This window comes from Natator depressus, chromosome 9 (assembly GCF_965152275.1).
Source record: "Natator depressus isolate rNatDep1 chromosome 9, rNatDep2.hap1, whole genome shotgun sequence".
Taxonomy (NCBI): Eukaryota; Metazoa; Chordata; order Testudines; family Cheloniidae; genus Natator; species Natator depressus.
In genome coordinates, this window is record NC_134242.1 from 32,818,682 (window position 1) to 32,844,983 (window position 26,302).

The 26,302-nt window shown below is 41.7% G+C and overlaps 1 protein-coding gene across 4 annotated transcripts in view; it reads left to right on the forward strand.

Annotated features, from left to right (window-relative positions):
• The window catches only part of TRIP12 (thyroid hormone receptor interactor 12), a 158,763-nt gene that overhangs the window by 56,453 nt on the left and 76,008 nt on the right, over window positions 1-26,302 (forward strand). For 2 of the 4 annotated variants that reach the window (XM_074963855.1, XM_074963856.1), the window contains exons 3-5: window positions 1,192-1,317; window positions 2,311-3,110; window positions 14,952-15,057. In XM_074963855.1, the coding sequence (XP_074819956.1) occupies window positions 1,192-1,317; window positions 2,311-3,110; window positions 14,952-15,057 (1,032 nt within the window). The remainder of the gene's footprint in view (window positions 1-1,191; window positions 1,318-2,310; window positions 3,111-14,951; window positions 15,058-26,302) is intronic. The other 2 variants (XM_074963857.1, XM_074963859.1) reach the window with 1 other exon arrangement.

Genomic DNA, 26,302 nt, shown 5'->3' on the forward strand with positions numbered 1-26,302 from the left:
AAGTTAGAATGGCATTATGGCACCTTTCTGCACTGCTGCTGGCGGGGTGCTGCCTTCAGAGATGGGTGCCCAGCCAGCAGCCACTGTTCTTGAGCCACCCAGCTCTGAAATCAGCGCCACTGCCAGCAGTAGGCTCAGAAGTAAGGGGGGCAATACCATGATCCCCTACAATCTTGCAACCCCCTTCCCATGACCTGCTTTTGTGTTGGGACCCCCAATTTGAGAAATGCTGGTCTCCCCCATGAAATCTGCATTTTTATAGGGTAAAGTACACACAAGACCAGATTTCAAGGTCCGTGATGTGTTTTTCACAGTCGTGAATTTGGTAGGGCCCTAGTTATGTCGCTTGAATATCTTCTGTGTTACTGGAAGAAGCAAGTTACATTCTGGAGTAGCTGAAGCATTACTGGTGATTTTTCTTAAAGCCTGGTCCTCTTCCTATATCATATTCTGCATAATAGGGTCTACTCTTACAAAGTCAAAGTAGCAACAGTGGAAGCACATGAACATTAACAGGTAAAATGCAGCAGATGAAATATACCTAATAGTATATCCCCGTGGTACAGTCTATGGATAACTTATAAAAGCTAAAGAATTCTTCCATCAACCTAGCTACCGGCCCTTGGATAAGTGGATTACATATGCCCATGGGAGAACCCTTACTGGTGGATTTGTGAAATTGAACAGCAAAGGGCAAACTTGTAAACACCTTTTATTGGATAAGCTCTGATGCATGGAAGCATTCAAGGTTGATGTGTTAATATTTTTCCCTGTTCTAAAAAAATTGCCCTAATTTTGAAAGTTTATTTGGTCATGTCTTGTTTTTCATGCTTGAGTGGATAATTGGGAATTGGATGGGCTTGCATAGCAGAATTACTGCAGATAATGTCATGCTTAACAATTCTTTAGGTTTGAAACTTTTTTACGTCTGTCTTATTCGAGGTGCCCCAAAATAATTTGGTTAGAAATCACTACTAAGTACATTTCATTTTACAAAACATTACATGACATTTTAGAAGAATAAATTTTAGTATGATCTTGTTTAATGAAAGGTTGATGTGAAGAAGTATGTGAAGTTGTACTTACACTAATATATTTTTGTATAAAGTACAAAAAAACACCTTCCACCTACAGGCTTTTATCTACTTCTCAGACTCCTGATAGCTTTCTGTTTTGACTTTCTGCTGACAGGTCACATTTAGGGCAGGCAAAACATAAGGCACATAGCCCTCCTGAGAGTAAAAAATCTATTTCAAAGACACCCAAAGTGCAGTCTAATACTACTTCTGAGCAGTCCACGGGACACTTTTCTAAAAGGTAACTGCTTCATATTCTTGTTAACAAGTGTAATGTGCACTTCAAGAATGTACATAATATTCTAACCATATTAGATGACTCAAAAATGTCTGACATCTAGTTTTTACTAATCTAGGCTTAATGTCAGCTGATGTAGGTCAGTGTCTGTCTGAAATGTTCATGCATTACATTGTAACTAAAAGTCACAAATTGAAACGCCATTTCATCAGTGATGGGGAGAAAACAAATTCTGCATAACTAGCTCTGGATTATATATTGAAAACTGAAACTTTCCTACATGTTGGGTAAGATGCAAATTTCCCAAACAGTTCTGAACTCTGTAATATATTAAACCAAATATAAAATGATCTGGTATCAGGCTGCTTTAGTGATCAGAACCTTGGTGATGTCTTACTTGCTTACAGTTTTCATCTTCCTGCCCCTTAAATTAGAATAGATCGGATTTCAGTCCTGTTGAAGAGGACTAAACCATTTTGAAATATTTCATGTGACTGTAATGAAATAAGAGGTAAACTGCAATCACTTTATAAAAAAATTCTCACTTCTCTGAAATCCAGTTGACTGGTTATGCATTACTGAATACTCCTTGGTTTCTTGTGGAACTTAGTTCTGAAATATTTATATAGTGGCTTGAGGTATTTTGGTTGTCATCTGTGAAACAAGAGGTACTATACTCCAAATGGTATTTAAAATCATCTCATAACTCCCCTAAAAATCCATAGATGGCAGTGTTCCATGCTCTTATTTTGCAACTTTTTTTATTTTAGTTTGGTCTTGCTAGTAAAGTGACATCATTGAAATCTGGAATGCAACCTTTTTCATCTAAGCATGTTTTCCTTTTTAATGTAAACCTTGTAATGGACCATGATTAGGATATATCTACATTTTCTTGAATGCCAACAATTAGTATAAATTGGTCTCAATTATTGTAATAATGTAAAGTTTCTTGTAACTTAGTATTGTATTAACTTTTGTTTCTGCTTACTTCTGCAGAGGCTGTAGTTCATCTGCAGTTATAATACCACAAGAAGACCCAGACAAAGTCAGTACTTCAGAAAGGCAAAAAACGGGGCAGGTGCCTAAGAAAGACCATTCTCGAGGAGTGAAACGCAGTGCTAGCCCAGATTATAACAGGACCAATTCCCCTAGCTCTGCTAAAAAACCCAAAGCACTTCAATATACTGAAACTTTCTCGGAAACAAACAAGCCACATACTAAATCTAAGAAAAGACCCTTAGACCAAGAACAGCAGTCGAAATCTGCACAATTGCCATCAACGAGCAAGGCTCATACCAGAAAGGGTGGAGCTACCGGTAGCTCCCGAAGTCAGAAAAGGAAAAGGACAGAGAGCTCATCTTGTATAAAGAGTGGTACAGCAGTTGAATCAACTGGCATTGAAGAGAGGTCTGCAAAACCCAGCAAACTGGCTTCAAAATCGGCGACCTCAGCCAAAGCTGGGTGTAGCAACATCACTGATTCTTCTTCTTCAGCTTCTACATCCTCCTCCTCTTCTGCTGTTGCCTCTGTTTCTTCCACAGTTCCTCAGGGTGCCAGAGTAAAACAAGGAAAAGACCAGAGCAAGGCGAGGCGTTCCCGTTCTGCGTCTAGTCCCAGTCCCAGAAGGAGTAGCCGAGATAAAGAACCAAGTAAAACAGGTGGCTCTTCAAAGTTTGACTGGGCCGCTCGCTTCAGCCCAAAAGTTAGCCTGCCTAAAACAAAACTGTCTCTACCAGGCTCTTCAAAGTCAGAGACATCAAAACCTGGACCTTCAGGATTACAGGCTAAACTAGCAAGTAAGCTGATAAATATTTTATTTTATTTTGGAAGGGTGAAGTGTCTTATTTTTGAAACTCAGCCTGGAAAAAACTTTACATAGACTTTTTTTTTTGTTTTGGTTCTGAAGCAATCTGCAAAATAGTTCCGCTAGACCTAAGCTCTCTGGTAAATTTTGAGCTCTCTGGTAAAATGCATCAGCTTATGATTAAGTTCTTGTCTGTTGTTGATGATCAAAATTCAGTCTTGCTGGCTCGTTGTATATGGTATAGATGTCTAATAAATGCTCCCCTATTAAATTTTTTTAGATGAAAAATGACTATTACAGTTAAGGGCCAAATGCTGAGGTACTGAACATCTGCAAATTCCATTAAAGACTACGGGAGCTCCAGTTTTTAATCACCCTGGCCCTCGCCCTCTGCCCTAGAATTCTACTTCAGAATTGTATTGGGTAGATGAGTGTACCTCTCTTACTTTTAAGTACAGACATTTGACTCATAAAACATAAATAAAACTATAGACCACCTTCTTATAGATTCCAAGGCCAAAAGGAACCATTGTGGTGGTTGTCTGACATCTTTATAGCACCGGTCATATAACTCCCCCAAAATTCCTTTTGAACTAAACATATCTGAAGGGGGGGAAAAATCCTTGCGTAATCAAAATGAGAATACGGTACTACTACTCTTTCTCAAAGCTTGGGACTTTACTATGAAAAAGTACCAAAATCAGGCCTTCCCATTTACCATACAGAACATTTAACTTTGTGTGAGGTTTTCGTGTTGACTTCTGATCAAGTTTTAAAGGCAAAATGTAGAGATCTTTAAAATGTTCAATGATTGTGTGCCCTGGGGTCTTTTTACTCTGATTCTTGGTGCATCTTCATTGGATAATCACCTGACTTATGAGCTTGTACTAGGACTCGGGTGGTCTGTGTTAAATTTCTAACTCTACCACATACCTCCTCAAAGTCACAAGAAATATCTTAATGTTTGCTTCCATTCTGTATTTGTAAAATGGGAATAATAAGTCTTTCTCACAGCAGAGTTCTGTGGATAAATTCATCAGTATGAGATCCTTGAATGCTATAGTGATGGGTTGTATATAAGAACCTAGATAGAATATCAAGGTCATGCAAGGTCACCTTTAAAATTGAGCTCCTGCTACCATTTTCTTCAATTCCTTTGCAGGTCTTGGAAAACTAATGACTTCATTTCTACTCTAATTCCTCAGCTAGACTACATTCCCCTAACCTCCTTTCCCTTTTAGGTTGTACTCGGATAACCCCAACACAGGAGAAGTAATCTAAACCAGTGGTTCTCAACCAGGGCTGTGAGCCAGTTTCACGGGGTCTGCCCCTCTTCCTGCTGGTAGTGCCTGGGGTTGCGGTTGCCGCTCTACTCCCAGCCCTCTTTGACTGCTGGCGCAGCCAGCAAGAGCCACCCAGGTGGGGTGACCTGGCTCCAGGGCTTGCAGAACCCTCAGGAAGCAGCAACCGTAGTGGGGGTTACCCTTCCAGCACACAGCCCTTAGCTACCCCCTGCTGGTTTCTTGAGCAGGTTTCAACCTTTTTAACCTGACCACTGTGTGTGTGTGTGTGTGTGTGTGTGTCTGTCTCTCTCTCTCCCGCCCCCCCCCCACCCCCCCGTCATGTTGAGCTATAATTTTTGGTTGCACCCCCTCAACCCAAACAGGCTGGGTAGCCTGCTGAGGGTGAGTCACACAACCCCTTCTTCCCTCCCCCCCGCGCCCCTCTGAAAGTCAAACTATGCCTATGTCAGAGGGGACCACACCCCTTGTCCAGTGAGACTGAGGCCCCCTGCTGGGCCCTGGATTTTTTTGCAGCATGTTTGGAGGGGGGCCTCATAAAGAAAAAGGTTGAGAACTCCTGATTTAAACTATTGCTATAAGCCTGAAAGGCTGGAGCTATGTTTCTTAACCTTCGGTCTTGTTTACTTCAGCACTTTGTTGAGATCAAAGGGGCTGAAGCCTGCCCCCATCCAGGAGGACTGGCTGTACCAAGGTGGAGCCTTCAACACCAGAATGCTGATCTGCATGTGGCTTTCCAATTTGGTGTTCTAGACCAACCCTTGCCTAAATTGATGATCTGTGTGATGCATTATACTTTCTCAATATGCTCTTAACAAAAAAAACCGAACCCAAAACCTTGCACTGCATGTCTCAAAGTTTGAGTAATCAGATTTTAGTGAAGCTTAGGGGTGTCTCTGTCACTCACGGTTGCTCCATCTACAGTAGTCTGCCCCAGCTGAGGCTAGTGTACACCAAGAAAACTAGGACTTGTAACTGCCCTGGTGGAAACTGTAGTGGAGACCTGACTTGTGCATATCTTGTCTTTGTGCAACTCTGCTCAGAGCATGGTTAAACGAACTTAAGTAAAAACACTTCTCTACTACAACTACCCGTAGTGGTGAATTTCAGGTCATGATTCTCCTAGAGTAGGAGAGGCTCAGAAGGCTGGTCATCTTTCTGGACTGCAAATATAGGGGTTTATGAAGTTTATATGTAGCACTACCATCTTGTAACACCATCAGTGATCCAAATAGTATCAGATGCCAGAGAGAATTCTCTCTCCATTAAAGTGAGCAAGTACAGCACAATTATAGATTTGTACCCGAGTTCTGCATTTGCCTTTTTCATATAACTAAAGCAGTGATTCTCAAACTTTTGTACTAGTGACCTCTTTCACATAGCAAGCCTGAGTGTGACTCCTCCCCCTTATAAATTAAAAACCATGTTTTTATTTAACACCATTATAAATGCTGGAGGCAATGCAGAGTTTGGGGTGGAGGCTGACAGCTCGCAACCCCCCAATATAATAACCTCGTGACCCCCTGAGGGGTCCCAAACCCCTGAACTAAAGGTTTGTGAGAACAGGGTAGATTGGCAAACAGCCTGTGCTGAAGATGGGAATCCAGAATTGCTGTCACATAAGGCTTTAACTAGTTTTTTGAATGCTCCTTAACTCCTTTTCTAGTTCAGCCTGTGTAGTCCCTTATTCTGCAAACTCACTGACTAACATGCATGTTCAGCATGCAGATAACATGTCAGAAAGGAGAGAGCCATATTCTGTTTCTTGCCTTATAAGGAGAAATCCATAGTTCAATCTTAAAGTTTTTTATCTTTAAGACTGAAGCAGTGGTTGAGCAAGAACTGATTAAATATGTAACTTTCTTTGCAGTTATTCACTGATCATAATTCCAACCCTGTGAAACACGGGCTTTAGTGAGAACTCTGTATACTACAGGAATCAGTGCCAAGTAAATAACTTTCTCAACATGAACAACAAATTAATTCCTTTGAAATCCCTACTTGCCTCGTGTCACAGGATGTCGCAATCTCACCTACCTAATGTCAACTGTTTTACTTGCCAGATGGTGTTGCTGAGCTCATTTTACGTTCTGTAACTTCCATAAAAATAGGGCTAACTCACATTTAAGAGACTATTCTAGCAACACTGAAAAATGAACTTCTATTTATATAGAGCTGTAAATATACACAGCTTTTTACAAAAACTTTGGCCTCCCCACCCCGCCTCCCCAAGATCCTACTCAAAGTTTAGCAGTCCAACTCACCTATGGGGGGCAGAATTATTCAGGAAGGTGTGGAAATACTGTTGGTAAATTTAGGAGGGCTTTGTAAACAGTGGACCTTAAATGAGAGGAGGGGACTTCGAGGAGGTTCAGAACATAGGCTGAGGTAGAAGATGATACCTTGGTAGATAAAAGGGGACAATTCCAATGAAAGATATTACCTCACCCATCTTGCCTCTAATATCCTGGGACTCACAGGGCTACAACTACACTGCATACAACAGTAGATAGAAAGGAGCATTTAAAGGATAGAGGAGAGAATGAATAGTAGGCGATGAGGTCAGAGTTGTGAAGAGTATAGGAACCTGGCATTGGAAGAAGGGAAGCTTGCGAAGAGATTTGGGAAGTGGAGTAGCATGGTTGGAGCAATCAGAGAGGAAGAGTAGCTTAGCACTTCTCAGGGTATATCTACTCTACACCTGGAAGCATGCTTCTCATTGTGGGTAGACATGCACTAGCTCGAACAAAACTATTACACTAAAAATAGCAATGTAGTTGGGGAGCATGGGCAACAGCTTGGGCTAGCCACCTGAGTATGTACTGCAGTGGTTAGCCTAGTCCCACTGTCCATAGTACCATGGCTACTTTTAGCACATACCTGTTTACCAGTGCTGGTAAGCACACCTCTGTCCATAGTGTAGACCTATCCCTGGACTTGCTAGCCAAATGGCCTTGTGCTCATCTACAGAAGACTTAAGTAAACTGGTTTGGGATTTAATTTGTATTTATTTATTTATTTTAAGGCATGATACTATAAAGAGGGGTAACTTAAGCATTGTTTGTTGACCTAACTCATTTGAGTGGAAGCAGGGCTAAGACATCACTTTTGTGCTTTAAAAAAAAAAACAACAAACAAAAAAAACCACACAAAAAACCACACTCATCCTAAACTTTCAGATCAGGTTCAAATGAGCAAAATAAATATTCACACCAATTTGTGCAAACTTTCAAGAAGTGCAAGTTGAGTATTGGCTTTTCTACTCAGTCAGATAGTACCCTTAATATGGCATATGCAGCTTTGTGTAGTCTATTTTTCTACTTCAGGATTTAAAAGAAGAAAAAGGAAGAGATCAATCAAGTGTATGACTGAACAGAAATTTAATTCACAATTGTAAAATTTCTAAAATGCATATTTAGATTAGATATGCATCTAGATATGTAGCAAATTTTCAGCTGAAAAATCACTGTGCTGAGGAAAAGTTAACCTCTGTTCTGGAGTTGTCATAGGGCATTAGGGGAAATGTGCATATTAAATTATTAGAAAATGTTTGGTTTGTTTAAAATAGTATGAAAGCAATTTTTCATTTTATTCTTTTAAAAGCAAGTTGGATTTCAGTACAATGAAGTTAAATATATTAAAAATATTGCTTAGGCTGACATTTTCCATAGGCAGGCCAGAGATATACTTTCTAAAAGAAAAACATGGGACAAGATCTCTACAGGTTCAGGGTAGAGGCATGGGGAGAGTTTTAGAAACCCTACTACTTGGGTTGATTGGAATCCTAGAAGATTAGAGTTGGAAGAGACCTGAGGAGGTCATCTAGTCCCACCCCGTACTCAAAGCAGGACCAACCCCAAATAAATCATCCCAGCCAGGGACTTGTCAAGTCAGGCCTTAAAAACCTCTAAGAATGAAGATTCCACCACCTCCCTAGGCAACCCATTCCAGTGCTTCACCACCCTCCTAGAGAAATAGTTTTTCCTAATATCCAACCTAGACCTTCCCTACTGCCACTGGAGACCATTGCTTCTTGTTCTGTTGTCTGCCACCACTGAGAAGGTATTAGGATTTCTGCCAGAGTGCTGTTCCTGAACCTGGTTGGATATGTTTTGGGAGGTGGGGGAACAAAGATGCAGTCTTACCTAGTAACTTTCCCCAGCAGTAATATGAAATTAACAGTTTCCAGGGTTATAAAGAGTATCCCTGAAACTGATAATGTACTTTCTCAAAGTTTGTCGGTTCACATTAGGAAGGCTCTCTGCAATCATGAAGACTTTCTCTGCAATCATGTGGGCAGAAACTTATCTTAAGGCTACTATTTTCAAAAATAGGAACCTCAAGTTGGGGTCTTAAGTCACTTTACTTAATTACCTAAATATGGAATTAGGATGTTAACTTGAGGCTTTGAAAAAATCTTGGGGGGAAAAAACCTGAAAATCTTGGTCTAAATTCTGCTTAAAAAATGATTTTAGCTTCTCTTGATCACCAGGGAAAGGTTGCCCCAGAAACATTTTGGAGCCCTTCCCTTTGTGCTGGGCACACCACGATAGCGATAATCTCGCTTGCACACCCAGCCCCCTTCCCCACTCCCCCCCAGGTGATTTGTCTCCCCTGGCTGCTCCCGATGCCCAAACCAACACACCATCTTGGGGCTGCCTCTTAGGAGGGACATGTGACCCTTTTCATGGCCTCCCTTCACCTCCCCATGAGAATCAATTATTTTGCATTGGGGAGTGGGGAGAGAATCTGTGGGGCCAACCAATACTGTGCTTGTGCAGGGGCGCAGAATTCCCCCAGGAGTAGATACTGCAGAGACTTAGAGGAAACTGCAGAGTTAAAATGAAAATTGAGCTAAAATCTAGGGCTGTCAAGTGATTAAAAAGATTAAGTGCGCAATTGATTGCACTGTTAAACAATAATAGAATACGATTTATTTAAATATTTTTGGATGTTTTCTACTTTTTCATATATTGATTTCAATTACAACACAGAATACAAAGTTTCCAGTAACTGTTTTTTACAGTGCAAATACTTGTAATCAAAAATATAAAGGAAATAGTATTTTTAATTCACCTAATACAAGAACTGTAGTGCAATCTCTTTATCGTGAAAGTTGAACATACAAATGTAGAATTATGTACAAAAAAACCTGCATTCAAAAATAAAACATTATAAAACTTTAGAGCGTACAAGTACACTTAGTCCTACTTTTTGTTCAGCCAATCACTCACACAAACCAGTTTGGTTACAGTTGCAGAAGATAATGCTGCCTGCTTCTTGTTTAGTGTCACCTGAAAGTGAGAACAGGCATTTGCATGGCACTGTTGTAGCTGGCGTTTCAAAATATGTATGTGCCAGATGCGCTAAAGATTCATATATCCCTTCATGGTTCAACCACCATTTGAGAGGACATACATCCACACTGATGACGGGTTCTGCTTGATAACGATCCAAAGCAATGCGGACTGATGCATGTTCATTTTCATCATCTGACTCAGATGCTACCATCAGAAGGTTGCTTTTCTTTTTTGGCCGTTTGGGTTCTGTAGTTTCTGCATCGGAGTCCTACTCTTTAACACTTCTGAAAGCATACTCCATATCTCATCCCTCTCGATTTTGGAAGGCACTTCAGATTCCAAAACCTTGGGTGGAGTGCTGTAGCTATCTTTAGTAATCTCATGTTGGTATCTTTTTTGCATTTTTTCAAATCTGCGGTGAAAGCGTTCTTAAAACGAACAATATGTGCCGGGTCATCATCCAAGACTGCTATAATATGAAATACATGGCAGAATGCAGGTAAAACAGAGCAGGAGACATACTATTCTCTCCCAAGGAGTTCAGTCAAAATGTAATTAATGCATTATTTTTTAATGAGTGTCATCAGCATGGAAGCATGTCTTCTGGAACGATGGCTGAAGCATGACAAGGCATAGGAATCTTTAGCACATCTGGCATGTAAATATCTTACGACACCATCTACAACAGTGCCATGTGAACGCCTGTTCTCACTTTCAGGTGACATTGTAAATAAGAAGCAGGCAGCATTATCTCCCATAAATGTAAACAAAGTTTCAGAGTGGTAAACAAAGTCTTTAGTCTGAATCAGCCAAAAGAATGAGGAGTACTTGTGGCACCTGAGACTAACAAATTTATTTGGGCATAAGCTTGGGTTTTAGCCCAGAAGGCTGGATAAGTATTAACATAGGTGAACAAAGAGAGGATCTGGGGAATTAAGACCTGCCAGCCTAACTTCAATATATGGAACGAAACTTTAATGATTAAACAGTTTGGTTTATAAGCACCTAGAGCAGTGGGCAGCAACTGGTGGATCACAGAGGATCTCCCAGTCTATCGTGATTTCTGGCAGTGCAGTGTGGCTGCCACTAAGGCAGGCTCCCTGCCTACGCCAACCCCACACTGCCCCCGGAAGTGGCCAGTGCAGCCCCAGGGGCAGAGGTGCAGGGGTCTCCCTATGCGCACTGCTCTTGGCTGCAAGCACCACCCCCTGAAGTGCCCATTGGCCGGGAGAGCTGCAGGAGCAGTGCTTGCAGAGAGGGGCAGCACACGGAGCCACAGGTCCCCCAACCCCTCACCAGGGGCTGCAGGGGCACGTTGGCCCCTTTCGGCAGCAGTGTGGGGCCGGGGTAGGCAGGGAGCCTGCCTTAACCTCACTGCACCCACCGCCGACTGGGAGCCCCTGGAGGTAAGTGCTGCCTGGCTGGAGGCCACTCCTGAACCCCCTCCTGGAGCCAGCACCCCAAACTCCTCCTGCACCCTGTACTCCCTCCTGCACCCAACACTCTGCTCCAGCCTAGAGCCCCTCCCGGAGCCTGCACTCTGCACCCTGACACTCTGCCCCAGCCTCGAGTCTCTTCCTGCACCCAAACTCTCTCTCCTGGAACTTTCACCCCTCATCACCTCCTGCACCCCAACCCCAGGCTCAGCCCAGAGCTCCCGCCCGCACCCCCTCCCGAACCCCAACTCCCTGCCCCAGCCCAGTGAAAGTGAGTGAGGGTGGGGGGGAGCGAGTGATTGGGTCGGGGGGGAGTGGGCGGGGCTTTGGGGCAAGGCACAGGGCAGATCCTGGGTTGCCTTTACATTCAGAAAGTGATCTTGGGCGTAAAAAGGCCGGAGACCACTGACCTAGAGGATAATAAGGCTATAAAGAATAGCCAGCATGGATTTGTCAAGAACAAAGCTAACCTAATTTCTTCCTTAAACCAGTAAACCCTGTAAAGAAGATAGTAAGGCTTTTAACAAAGTCCCACATGATATTCTTATTAGCAAACTAGGGAAATTCAGTCTTGATTAAATTACTATTCGGTAGGTACAAAACTTTTTGGAAAAACTTCATTTTCAGTGGCATACAGTCCAGCTGTGAAGGAGTGTTTAGTAGAGTCCCCCAGGTGCGAGTACTGCCTCTGTGACTAGAACAATGGAATGCAAAATATGCTTATAACTCGCAGATGACCCCTAGGAGTTGCAAGCACTTCGGTGGACAGTATTAGAATTCAAAAAGACCATGACAGAGTAGAGAATTGGTCTAAAGTCAACAAGATGAAATTAAATAAAGACAAGTGTGAAATAAAAACTACACTTGGGAAGGAAAAGTCAAATGCACAACTACAAAGTAGGGAATAAGTGGCTAGGCAGTAGTACTCTGAAAAGGATCCAGGGGTTATAGTGGATCATAAATCAAGTGAGCCAACAATGTGATGCAGTTGCTAAAAAGGCTGATACTGTGGGGTGTAATAACAAGAGGAGGGTTTGTATATAAGTCCTGGGAGGTAATTGTCCTGCTGTACTTGGCACTGCTGAGACCTCAGCTGGAGTGCTGTCTGTTTCTCGACACCACATTTGAAGAAGGATGTGGACAAACTGGAGAGAGTCCAGAAGAGAGCAACAAATATAATAAAAGGCTCAGAAAATCTGACCTATGAGCGAGAGTTAAAAGCTGAGTATGTTTGGTCTTGAGAAAAGATGAAGGTTGTTGGGCGGGATCTGATAATAGTCTTCAAATACGTTAAGGGCTGAATTATAAAAAGTATGGTGATCAGTTGTTCTCCAGGTCTGCTGAAGATAGGACAAGAAGTAATGGGCTTAACCTGCAGCAAGGGAAATTTAGGTTAGATATTAGAAGAAAAAACTTCCTAGATTACAAGGATAGTTAAGAATTGGAATAGGTTTCCAGGGGAGGTTGTGAAGTCCCTGTCATGGGAGGTTTTTTAAGAACCAGTTGGACAAACACTGTTCAGGGATGGTCTAGGTTTACTTGGTCCCGCGTCACCAAAGAGGGCTGAACTAGATGACCTCTCAGGGTCCCTTCCAGCCTTACCTTTTTTGTGATTCTATAAAAGAAATGACATTCTACAATTCAGCAGCTCTTTTCCTGTGCGTTAAATTGGGGGTGGGAAACCCACCTTTTTTAGGGTCTGAAATCTGATTCTCTTTGAAAATGCTTTTCAGGAAATTAAAACTTTTGTGCTGATTAGAAGGGGCTTTCATAGCCAGTCTTTACTTACTTCAGTTTTCAGTTGACCTAAGCTGAATACATGTGTCCTTGTGAATTTTTCCAGTAGCTTAAGAAAATAGGAAACTTGCATAGAGTCCACAGCTGAGTAGTAACTGCATATTAGTACATCAGTTTTTTAGGAGTCATATATTTAAAATAGTGAATTTTGTAAATGGCAAGACTAAGAAAAATAGTGTCAGGTATTCATGTGCTACAATGAGCACTAATATAGAATTCATTCTTCTGGTGGCACATCCATCCTAAAAAACTTAGTAGCATATTATATTGTGATTGGGCCTATAGGTCCCAGTCAGGACCCCACTGGACTAGGCACAGTAAAAATAAATACTTTTTTTAAATTTATTTATTTTCTAGTTTAGGTTCTTGGCTCTTCAGGGCAGGGACCATCTTTGCATCTTAAGACTTTAGAAGCAATGATTCACAGACAGTTTTCATTTTAAGAATCCTGTTTTGCCTATACATTTGGGCAGTATGGTAACACTGAATGAATTTTGTCCCCTTAAAGTTAAGATTGGCATACAATTATGGTTGAGATGGGCATTAAGATCTAAATCCCTATTTTCAGCTTAGCACATATTTTAAAAAAAAAACAAACCACTTTGCACTGCCATTCTTAATGTGTTGGGTCTTGTGGGGTGGTCTTATTGCATTTCTGTACAACCAGAGAAGTGAAATATTGTAAATCATCATCATGCATAGACAGTGACTATAAATTTTAGTTGTCTGCACAACTCCTCAGAGGCTTGGAATGTAGTTGCAAAACCCAGCGTGGGGGGAAAGGAAAGTGCTGCGAAAGTTTACCCTAGGAGTAAATCTATGGGGTTTTGGAACAAAAAGCACTCGCATCTCCAGTTTCAGAAAAGGCAAAATTCTTCACTTTTTCAAGCTACCTCATGCTGTCTTATAACTCAGATGGGAGAACTTTCATTTTATCTGAAGATAACTATTTTTACTTTTATTCTTGCACACTTGACCGAATTGCCTTGTGCTTCACCTTGAGAGAGTTGCATTGAGAACAGCATTATTTGTCCTCTTAAGAGTCAGTCCTCTCCCACAGATTGTTGGTAACATTAAATCAGAGGACTGATCTTAACTAGGAACTGTGAAGGGAGAGTGTATCAGAGGAATGTTGGAGGGAAAAGCTGACCAGAGTAGATAAACATTTGACAAAAAGCCTGTATTAACGCAAACATAATAAAATGGTAAGATGGGCAAATTTTCCTTAAAATTAAGAAAATTAACTGCTAAAGGAAGGTGTCATGATAGTCTTGGACACCTGAAGAGCTCTGGTCAAAACAAACACAAGCAGATCATGGACAGTGGGTAGTGCAAGTCTCTATTGACTAATGTGCATGACAACTGCTTTAGAGCAGACCACATCTGTGGGATGAGGGTCTTACTTTCAACACAATATTTCACCTTTTTGGACTGCTCACATGAGTCAAATGTGACTTGTGATAGGATCTCCCATATATGAAGAAACTGACCTCAGCATTTCACATAAACCACCAAATGGTATCTAGAGCACCTACTCTACACTAGCTTGATCTAGATAAAAATTGGCAATGTACCGGGGCTGAATCTTTCCCATCACTCCCTTACTGTGTTTAAATAGAATGTTTTCTGCTTACCAGTATGTCTAAAGAATGCAACATCCTGTAATCTAGTACCTGTCGTAGGCAAGGCCTCCCATCATTGCTATAAAATCATATAGAAAGTTTTGCCAGATGTCCAAAACACATTTTAATGATTCCTTTTATTAATTGTACTGAGTTGTGTTGCTAGGCCATTAAAGCTTTCCTTCAATGTTAAAACACAAAAGGCTTTGTTGTGGCAGTTAAAAGTAGGTGGGAGGCTGAAAGAAGAGGAATTTTTTGGTGTCTTTTCTGTGAAACAACACTTTGACTTTTCTGTGCTTCTCTACTTGCTATGTACTTGAAAACAAAGACTGGATTGGATTTAAGTGTTGTCCTAACTCTCTGTATTATGTATATAGGTTTAAGAAAATCTACGAAGAAGCGCAGCGAATCACCACCTGCAGAGCTCCCCAGTTTGCGGCGGAGCACACGGCAAAAGACCACGGGCTCCTGTGCTAGCACGAGGTAAATCTTACATTCAGGATTATGAGCTGTGAATGCCTATTACTGCAGTTGATCCAAGAAAGCTTACACCTTCTGTTGATGGAAAAGGGCTTCAAATTGCTATTGTAAAAAAGTGGCTGTGGTTCAAATACCCACTGGGTCACTGAGATTTATATGAACATATAAGTATGTGTGGAGTTTGGCATCCTCCTACATGATGCTACTGACCTCCAATTACCGAGCAGGGAAGGACTACAATATAGTAGGCTAGCTCAGCAAATTGGTGACAAACGTACAGTTGTGTCTCCGAGTCAGAGATGGGGGAAGGCTATTTAAGCGGGACACGCCTCAAGGTCTCTTCCATACTTTTTTTAAAGAAATCATTGGTATGCAGCTGTTTCTGGAAGACACTTTGCTTCAAAGAAGAATAAAGCTATAAGTCGCTATTTGTTTTGTTTTGTTTTGTTTTTTTTTTTTAGAAGGTGGTCAATTTTTATCAGAAAGGCAGGTGATCATAAAAACTTGCTAGCCAAGCCAGGGTACTAGTAAACTACAATTTGATTTATTTTATTTTTTGCAACTGCAAATCACAATTTGATTTCCTTTTAGGAGGAAAGGATCCTCTGTTTGTCCAAAAGAAGCTCTTGTTAATCATGCAAAATGCAACATGAGTTTAGGAACGGTCACCATGTTTAACACTGTTCAGTCACTAAATATTCAATTTAGTAGATTTTTTTTTTTAATATACTGTGCAACTGCAAGCCAAAAAAAGCCTCCGATCCAAGATACAGGCACTAACATCTGCACAATAAACCTGGGTCTGGAAAGTCTTGAGAGTCTCTCTCAGGGAAGTATCTCAAATATGTACAGGAAGCTAAGTGGTTTGTTTTGTTTGTTTGTTTTTTTTGTTTGTTTGTTTTTTTTTTGTTTTTTTTTTACTGTGCTAGTTTATAGTTTCACCAACAGCCCTGTAGGTGACTGCATAGTCTAGATCACAAGCTTTGGTTGATGCAAGTTACATTGGCATAAAACTGTTCATGTTAGTATATTGGTTGGCTCCTTGCATTGTCACTGTATACTCACCAAGAGTGCTTGGGTCAATGCACTGCAGTGCGCTGTGGATAGGTATCCCAGCATGCAACTTGCCATTATCCAGCACACTGTCTTTTGGGAAATTTTGGCAATGAATGAGTCATGTTTTTGGGATGCAGTTCAGACCAGTGAGGTTGCCACCTCCTCCCCTTTAGCCCTGGGTGCCTTAAATGCTCTGCTGCTCTCACTCTCTGTCTGGCTGCTCCCAGCCAGCATACAAATGAGCACTGAGTGTCTGCTGCCAGCAGCCTTCTTGTTATGCCATAGCTAGGGCCCTTTCCCGATCATAGGAACTTAAAAAAAAAATAAATTCCATGATTTCAGCTATTTAAATCTGAAATTTAGTGGTGATGCAATTGTAGGGGTCCTGGTCCAAAAAGGAGTGGGCTGGGGGGTTGCAAGGTTATTGTAGGAGGTGTTGCAGTACTGCTACCCTTACTTTTGCACTGCTGCCAGCTGGACAGCTGGAAAGCATCTGCTTCTTGTCAGGAGCCCAGCTCTGAAGGCCATGTGCTGCCAACAGCAGCTCAGAAGTAAGGGTGGCATGGTATGTTATTGCCACCTTTACTTCTGTGCTGCTGCCTGCAGAGCTGGGCACTCAGTAAGCAGCCGCCGCTCTCTAATATAACTTTGCAACCCCTCTGCAACTTCCTTTTGAGTCAGGGCACCTAATTTGAAAAATGCAGGTCTTCCCCATGAAATCTGTATAGTATAGGGTAAAAGCACACAAGATTAGATTTCACAGGAGGAAACCAGATTTCACAGTCTGTGATGCGTTTTTTCATGGCTGTGAATTTGGTAGAGCCATAGCCATACTCCAGTCTTATTCAGCCTTGGCTACAACTAACCAAGTGACACCCTCCCCCCACCCCTACCCCAAATATACCCCAAGACCTGAATTTTCTCCAAACTCTCTGTCCTGAAATGTCCAGTTGTGTCCTGGTACATTAAAGGAGCAATGAACCTTATTACTCCTCTGAAAGAGACAAAAGCATTGCTTATTGCTTAAACTGGAGTTAACAATCACTTCAACTCACATGCAGCACTAGGTTGGTTTAGATTAAAAGTAAAACAAGTTTATTAACAAGAGGTTTTAAGTGAGTTCAAGTACAAGGGATAAAGACAAAAGTAGCTACAAGCAAATAAAAGAAAAAACAGCTTTCTAGTAGCTAAGACAACAAGCTACAGTCTTGGTTCAGCGTAGGTTTCTTACTGTTCTTTCTAGCCAGTAAGAAAGCCAGAAAGTAGCTGACTTTCTCTCAGGGTATGTCTACGCTAAGAAATTAGGTTGATTATTATAGAAGTCGATTTTAGAAATCTATTTTATACAGTCGATTTGCGTATGTCCACACTAAGCGCATTAAATCGGCAGAGTGCGTCCCCACTACCGTGGCTAGCATTGACTCACAGAGCGATGCACTGTGGGTAGCTATCCCACAGTTCCTGCAGTCTTTGTCGCCCATTGGAATTCTGGGTTAAGCTCCCAATGCCTGATGGGGCAAAAACATTGTCGCGGGTGGTTTTGGGTACATGTCGTCAGTCGTCCCTCCCTCTGTGAAAGCAATGGCAGACAATTGTTTCGCGCCTTTTTTCCCACGCAGATGCCATACCACGGCAAGCGTGCAACCCGCTCAGCTCAGCTCAGCTCACTGACACCACCGCTGTTGTGTCCTGGGTGCTGCTGGCAGCAGACGGTGCAGTAGGACTGCTAACCGTCATCATACACCGCTTCTGCTGCAACTCTGCTCTGCTGCTATTGTCTCAATAGCAAATTTCTCCATGTTGTCTGTCACGGGGTTTCGGGTACATGTGTTCTTCCTGAGGAAATGTGCGTGGTGCTAACCATCATCCTCCACCTCTTCTGCTGCAAATCTGCTCTCATAAATCCACCTTGCAGGTCCTCTCATCGTTCTCTATAAATATCTATTCTTGTAGCATCTGTCAGCCACCACTTCCACCGCAACTCTGCTCTCCTGCAGACAGTACCATAGAATTGTGTCCACACTACGCCAAATTCGACCCGGCGATGTCTATTTCATCGCTAATCCCCTCGTCGTGGAAGAGTACAGAAATCTATTTTAAGAGCCCTTTAAGTCAACAAAAATGGTTTCGTCGTGTGGACGGGCGCAGGGTTAAATCGATCTAACGCTGCTAAATTCAACCTAAACTCATAGTGTAGACCATGGCTCAGTCAGGACCTTCTACAGAAGTACAGGGTGCTGGTTTCCCTTTTCTTCCTAGGTGAAAGATCTTTGCCTAAGCAGGTTTCTCATCTATGTTCGGTTCTCAGAGACTTCAGCTCCCTTGGTTGGGGGATCCATCTTTCTCTGCTTGCAAGAGCTCTGGCCCCTTGTATTTGTCTAGTGATGGGTGCCAAGATGACTTCTTCTCTTGTTATATCTTTCCAAAGTCACTGTTTTTAGTCCTTGGGATGACCTCACTCTGTTCTTCCCTGTCTGTGGATTCCTACCCTGCTCATTCATATGTAAATAGTGTCCGTTGTTTGTGTTCATACCTTGCTTAATTCCACTAGAGAAGACGGGTAGATAGCTGCCTTCCCGTGCGTGTGTGAGAGAGAGAACCTGTTTTTCCCTTTGTTTGGTCACTGACTTTGAAACATATCACGTGTTCACAATTCCTCAAAATGTTAATACATTTTTTTTTCTATTTTATATTAATTACCAGTGTCCTTAACTTTCATAAAAGACCTTACTTAAACAGTTTTTTATAATTGTATATCATTTGAGGTTCAGACTCTCACAACAGGCTATCCCCACTCTCCCACCCCCACTTGTTAGGTTGATGGCTTTCTTTATCTTTTATGCAAGTGTACCTTCGTTGTCTCTGTATGACAGCCAGGCTGGTCGGACAAACAAATACATGTTCCTTTGATGCAGACTGTGCTTTATGTATTGCTTGCCAAACACATTTGCAGAACATAATTTTAGTACATATTCATAACTTTGTACGCTACCTGTACACACACCATGCAAGAATATGAATGGCCAGGGAATTACTAGTTTTCCAATGAGAACCTGCATGACCCTTTTTAGATACAGATTATGACAAGTGTTAGGTGTAAAGTGTGTCAGGATTGATGACTCTCACTGACAGTGTGAACAGCATGGTGGGGAGAAGAAGTGAGTTGACCAAGGGGGTAAGTTCCCATCATGCAACTTTCTCCATCTCATTATGCCATTCGTAATCCAATAATTTTTGTGCCTTTTTTTTAAAAAACAAACAAAAAAAAAACCCACAAAGCCACGCAGCACTTCTCTGTCCGCCATCTCTGAGAGAAGCATGGAGTCCACGCAGCACTGTGCTATTGTCATGAATGTGGCAAACATGGACAAATAATCCTCCAGTATTTGCAGAGCTGCAGCAAGAACCGCAGCAGCAGAGGACATGGCCATTTTGTGATGGGCAGATGGCTGTGAGACAGACATAGCAAAAACCAATTAAAGGTGGTGGTTGGTGGTGATCATGGAGCAGCTACAGACGGTGCATTGCTTATGGGCCCGAGAAGCAATCACTGAGTGGTGAAATAGCATCATAATGCAGGTTTCGGATGACAAGCAGTGGATGCAGAACTTTTGGAAATGAAAGATCACATTCTTGGATCTGTAGCCCACCCCAGCTTTCCAGTGCAGGGACACCAAAATGAGAGATGTGCTGATAATGGAGAAGTGAGTCGCAATCTTTGTGGAAGCTTGCAATGCCAGATTGCTACCAGTAAGTGGAAAATCATTTTGGAGTTGGAAAATCCACAGTGGGGCTGTTGTCATATAAGTGTCCAGCATCATTTAATAGTCTCCTGCTACACAGAACTGTGACTCTTGATAATGTGCAGGACATAGTGGATGGATCTGCAGCAATGGGGTTCCCAAACTGCAAAGGGGCAATAGCACCCACATCCATATTTTGGCACCAGCCCACCTTGCCACAGAGTATCTCAACAGAAAGGGCTACTTGTCTATGATTTATGCAGCATTGGTGGATCACCAGGGACGCTTCACCGACATCAGTGTTGGCTGGTCAGGAAGGTGCATGATACTCGCATCTTTAAGAACGTGGGCATAATGTGCAACAAAGGAGATGTACGTTCAATATTAGGAAAATTTTTCTAACTTTAAGGGTAGTTAAACTCTGAAATAGGCTGTGAAATCCCCATCCTTAGAGGTGTTTTTAAAAAGAAGTTGGGCAAACCTGTCAGGTATGGTCTAGGTCTGCTTGGTCCATCCACAGTGCAAGGGGCTGGACTTGATGACTTTTCAACATTCCCTTCCAGCCCTACATTTTTGTGGTTCTGACTGTTTATAAAGCTGCAAGCAGGGATTTTTTTCTCACCAGTGGATTACTGTTGCCAGTAGTGATCCTGGGGGACCTAGCCTACCCCTTACTCCCTTGTCTGATGAAACCATACACTGGCCACCTTGACAGCACCAAGGAAAGATTAAATTACTGTCTCAGCAGGTGAAGAAAGACAGTTGGATATGCTTTTGGTAGATTGAAGGGATGCTGGTAGAGTTTACTGACAAGATAGGATTTCAGGGAACAAAATATCCCAATGGTTAGAGTGTGTGTGTGTGTGTGTGTGTGTGTGTGTGTAGTGGCCTGTTGTGTGCTTCATAATGAAGGGGAAAGCTGCTGCTAGGATCAAGGGCAGAGGTGGAGTCGCTGTCTGCTCATTTAGAATGGAATGCGAGGGCCATTGGAGTTCCATGTGGAGCTATGTGGCTGAGGGAGGCCTGGAAAGAGCACTTTAGCAGTCAGCCACAATAACGTGTTGTGGTGAATTGTGTTCTATCTGGCCCTGAAGTTTTGGGGGCTCTTTGGGATTGTGAAGTACTTGTTGTACACTTTTATAGATGAAACACTGCCTGTTAATGCACCTATTAATTTTGCAGTGCTTGCTAAACACCTATAATTACGTTTGTCACTGACCTTATGAGTTCTGTCACCTTACACAGTAACAAGTAGTGAGTGCTTTCAGTAGCACTAAGCATTCTCCTACATATGTAGCGAAATAATAGATGAATTATTTACCAGAAATAACTTCTTATTTCAGACCAAAACTAGAGCAAAAATGTGGAATTAAACATGTACAATAAACTTTTGGAAACAAATCAGTTGAACAGAACTTAAAGGGGAAGGAACATGCATGTTCATTTTGGCTACACATACTACCTGAGAGCACCATGGTTGCTATGTATGTGAAGCTGTGGTTCTCCCTACTGTTCTGTGACATGGAGTGGTGGGAATAAGGTTGCAGTCCCTGATAGCATGTGGATGGTTTGGGGGCTGTAGGGAGGTGCTAAAATGGATTTCTCTATTGACTGCAAAGGGAGGTGAGCCTGAGATTGTTGAATTTGTAGGTCAGTGAGAGTCTGCGCATTTGTTTGCTTCTAAGCTCCATTATGTCCTGATACATCTCACTCTTGACTCCTGGGCCCTTTTTTTGTACTTTTCCCCCTCTCCATACTGTCTGCAGTAGTCATCCTTCATGCCCTCTGTTTGCAGTCTGATGCAGCATCAACTTTTCAGACTCTCACTGAATATATCCTCACATGTTCTCCTTTCTTCTCCTTATCATGGTCAGGCATTCTGCAGTTGTGGAGTGGGGACTCCTCAAGGCCACAACAGCAGCAGCGTTAGATAAAATCCAAAGATGTATTGTATGTATAGTCACAACAGGATGTGAGAGTTATGTTTCAGAACTCCCTTCCCTTGGTCCCCTAATGTTTTTGAACGCGACATGCTTGTTGACACTTTAGCCTTGGAGTGCCTGTGTACACCAACCACTCTCCAGCCCCAGCCATGGAGAGTATAGCCCAGAAAAGGTGTTAAGGGGCAGGGAGGAATGAGGAGTGTTGCTTGATTGCATGAAAAAATAAAGACCCCAGTTTCCATAGGTATGAGTGCAGGGCAACAGCACTGAGCACTTTCACCGTTTTCCACAGGCGTTGGTGTTTTAGTTGATATCTCGCTCTTGTGGGTAAGACAGGCGCTGGCCTGTTGACTGGCTGCAGTGAAGTCTGCCAAAGTCGTCACCAACTGGTGTGGGAAAGTATCCTACCACAGAGGAAGAAATAAGACCGCTATCCCTAAAAACCTATGGGAGAAGATTGCAGAATACCTCCCATGAAAATTTCATTAAAATCTCTCAGGAGGATTCAAGGGACATCCTTTTTTTATGTAAACTGCTCTCCATGGCCACCCCAACTAACTCTACAGGAGAATGAAAAGCAGATAATTATCTCTGGTTGTGATGTGATATTGTCTTTTCTAGAATGAATACATTTTGGTCGGGTGCCATCTGTACATTTAAGCATGGTAGTGGGAAAGGCACCCACACACTTAACAGAGGCTCACCCATATTTAGCTACTGGAACTGATTAGACAGTGCTGGAGCTTCACACGGATCCTGGCTCTTGGCATAGCTGGACCTCCCCTTTGCATGTCCCACGTCGTCGTCCTCATTGTTTGTGGCAGGGGTCTGTGTTTGGGGCTCCTCAAAGGTACCTAGGATGTTCTGTGGGGTGTTGGTGGGGTCTCCACTAAGTATGGCATGCAGCTCACTGGCAAAGTGGCAGGTCTGCAGCTTGGCACCAGATCGACTGTTGGCATCCCTGGCCTTCTGGATGCCTCCTGAAGCCCCTTTACTTTCGCACAGCACTGCTGCTGATTGCTGTCTTACTCCGTTCAGGGTGGATTTGATTTAAATCATTAGTCAGGAAGACTCAATTTAATCATGGATTTCTACATGAAAGTGCATTCTTGTTGGTTGTTATAACCTTAATCCATATTGTTCACAACTCAGATGTAGGTTTCATTGTTAGAAGTTACACACTATACATTTTTAAAGTGATTTATTTTGAAAAATTTCAGATTAGTTTTACGGCTGTATCAGAAAATGAATGATTGTTGGGTTATTTCATTTACCAAAGGTAATTGAAGCAGATATTTATGAAGTCACTGGGAGGTGAATGAACTATCTTCAGTTCAACAGATTAATCAATATTTGGAGGATTTTCTTGCCAGGCTGTATTAGGAGGAGGACATCACCAGACATTTAAATTGTTTTATTTAACTGAAACAACTACGTTATGTATTCTGGATTTTTTTTCTTCAACAGCAAACATACAATATTTTAACAAAACAAGCATTTGAATTTTTGAATTTAAACATTCAAGTTTTTTAAAATCAGGTTTGTTTTTGTTAAAATTGTTTTTAATTAAAATACTTAAATGAAATATTAAAAAAAAAAAAACTCTCAGCCAGATCAACATGAGAAACTTAAAATATTGGCTTCTGCAGCTAACTCAGTCATCTTCACCTTCATTTTCCTGTTTGTTCATAATCTGGAAAAGAAAAACAAGCTTTCCTGCTTTTTCAGGAAAAATGATTTCTCAATTTGGAATGAATTAGTCCAAAGGAAGAAAATATTCTTTCTCCACTGGCAGAAGAAGCTACTGCTGTTAAAAGTGAGATTATCACGTCAACAGTCTCTGAATCCAAGTGCTTAAGTGACTTCCACCAGTTCACTTGGGTGACTTTCTTTATAGCCTCTTCAGCACACACACATTTCTTGAATGGTTCACCCTTCACTGTGAAGTTTATTATAGCTGGCATTATGGAGGGATGATTGCTGGATGTCCATGTCATAGCCAACTCCTCTTCTTCAGCGGTTAAGGTTTGGCCCTGGTATTGAGAATATTTGCAAGAAAATGAGCTGGAGATGGTGCTTGTCCCATTCTTTTTTTTTTTTAATGCTTATTTAACTCAGTCATTGAACTGAGTGAGATCTTAAAAAGAGAAATGTGCCTTTCAAATTTCAACAGCGTCAGCAATAAAACATTTATTTCCCTGCATTTTGTTCAAGGCTACAGAAATAGGTTTTAGGGTACTCAGCATGTGTTAAACATTTCTCTTAAGCCCAACGTTGAGAACTTTGGCTGTGACAGTGCCATCTATTTTTTCACGATTTTGTTCACAAACTGTCATTAGATTAGGCCAGTTCTTGATACAGTGCTCAAAACAGACCACTACTGAGTTCCATCGCACATCTTGTGGGAGAGTTAGCTTGGTTCCTCCCACTTTTTTCAGAACAGCTGCTGCAGAGTGGTTGTTATGGAAGTATTTTGCTGTTTCAACATTAGCCTTTATTTCTGGAACGCTGAAGTTTTTGGCTAGGAGGTGCATCAAATGAGCACTGCAACCGTATGTTGTCATCTTGGGACTCTCTTCTTAATTTCTTCTCACCGTGGATACATTTGCAGCATTGTCTGTGACCAAGCTGCATACTAGACATTTGAGGGTTTTTTCAGGTTTATAGCTTTTACTGCTGCTACTTGTAAGGATTCTGCTGTGTGTGCATTTCCAGATGTATCAATTGTTTCAGTAAGGAATGACATTCTCTTCTTCTGTTGTTGTCACACAAGCACATACAAAATGATCATTGTGGACATTGCTCCACCCATCAAGAATCAAGTTAACAATTTCACCCTCCAGACTTTTTGCACACGACTCAATTTCTCTTTCATACGCATTTTATCCAGCAATTTGCCTGCGACATCTGCTCTTTTGGGTTGACTGTATGCTGGTCTTAATGACTGAACCATGTTAATGAAGTTTGGGCTCTCAATCATACGGAAAGGAGAGTTTGTTGCATTAAAAGCCAGGCAATTTTTTTCATCAATTACCTCCTTTTGTAATCTGCTGGTTCTTATCACAAATTTATCTATGGTTGTTTCTGGGGGATGATCCAGTTTGAGAACTGCAGAACTAAGCATCTCTGGTATCTTCTCAACTGAGCACTGAGTCCCATTGGGTAGATAGAAAAATTAACCTAAATAAATCTATACAGAAACCCCTGGAGCCCCATAAAATTGGGTCTCTAATCCGTGAACTATTGGAACTGATTTACAAAACTTTTCTTAAACGTTACATGACTATATTGTCTCATACTAGAGAATTTATAATCCCTATTCCATGTTGAGATATCTTTGAGCTTTTAGGTAGGTGTTTTTTTTCTCAAGAAGCATTTTATCAAAAAAAATTTGGTTTTTGTTTTTAAAATCATTGATTTTTATCCACCCTGACTTTGTTCCCTGCATCCTCTGTGCCGTCTGCTCATAGATGTCCACATTTCTACAACTAGTCCATAGTTGTTATTGCATAGCTTATTCTCCCTATAAGACCAAGAGATCCAAAGCTTCTATCCAAGCAGGAGTACGTCTGGAGTATGTAGGCAGCATGGTTACTTTGAGCAGTTGCACACAAGGGAGAGCTGCCAGGTATGCTCACCAAGCTGGGCAATTAGGAAAAGGCATTTCAAAAATACATGAGATTTTTAAAGATGTGGGGTGGCTTCAGGTCTCTGTGACCCTTTGGCAGTTGAGGTCACAACTGTGACTAGAGCATCAGTGTCCAGCATTGTGGGACAGCTGCTGGAGGACTGTTAGGTCTTGTGGTATCTGTGCTTGCTCTGCATTGACCACAGTTGGTCGACCATGGCTCAACAGTACTCAGGGAGGTGGTGTTACTGCGTAGCTATAAGGGGCGCTTCTATCGGCAGGAGAGAAATTAGTATAGACACATGCACAACTAGGTCAATGCTAAGTGACCTAAGTAGACCTAATTTTATAGTGTAGACCAGGCCTGAGTCAATGAACATCAGATTTGTGCAAGATGAGAAATCAGGTACTCAGACATAATAGACTTGGGATAGCTGCTGGTATCAGATGGCGAATAAAAACAGCTTTAAGATTTTTGGAATGTTGAGGTAAAAATTCAGACTGGTTAGCTTGAATTTAGAGGGTGCAGCAATAAAGGCTGCTTGTTTGTCATGCAATCCAAATTTAGATAAAATACTTTCTGGTGTTATGGACTGCAACTTTGAGCTAGCTGTTTTTGATCTCAGGTTATCCAGAAGTAAAATTTTTACTGTGTTTAAGAGATTCAAACTTTAAAAGTCCCATTAAGATGATTACAGCTGCGAGCTGTTGGTTACTTTGAGGCAAGTTAGTTATTTTAAAGGTATCCACCATGTAAGCCAGAGTATTTGAAATAACTTACAGCTAAATTAGACTTAATGTATGCTGTAACATGCCGAAATGATAAGTCCTTAACATTACATTAAAACCTGCCGTTACAGGCATGTCTGCAACTATTG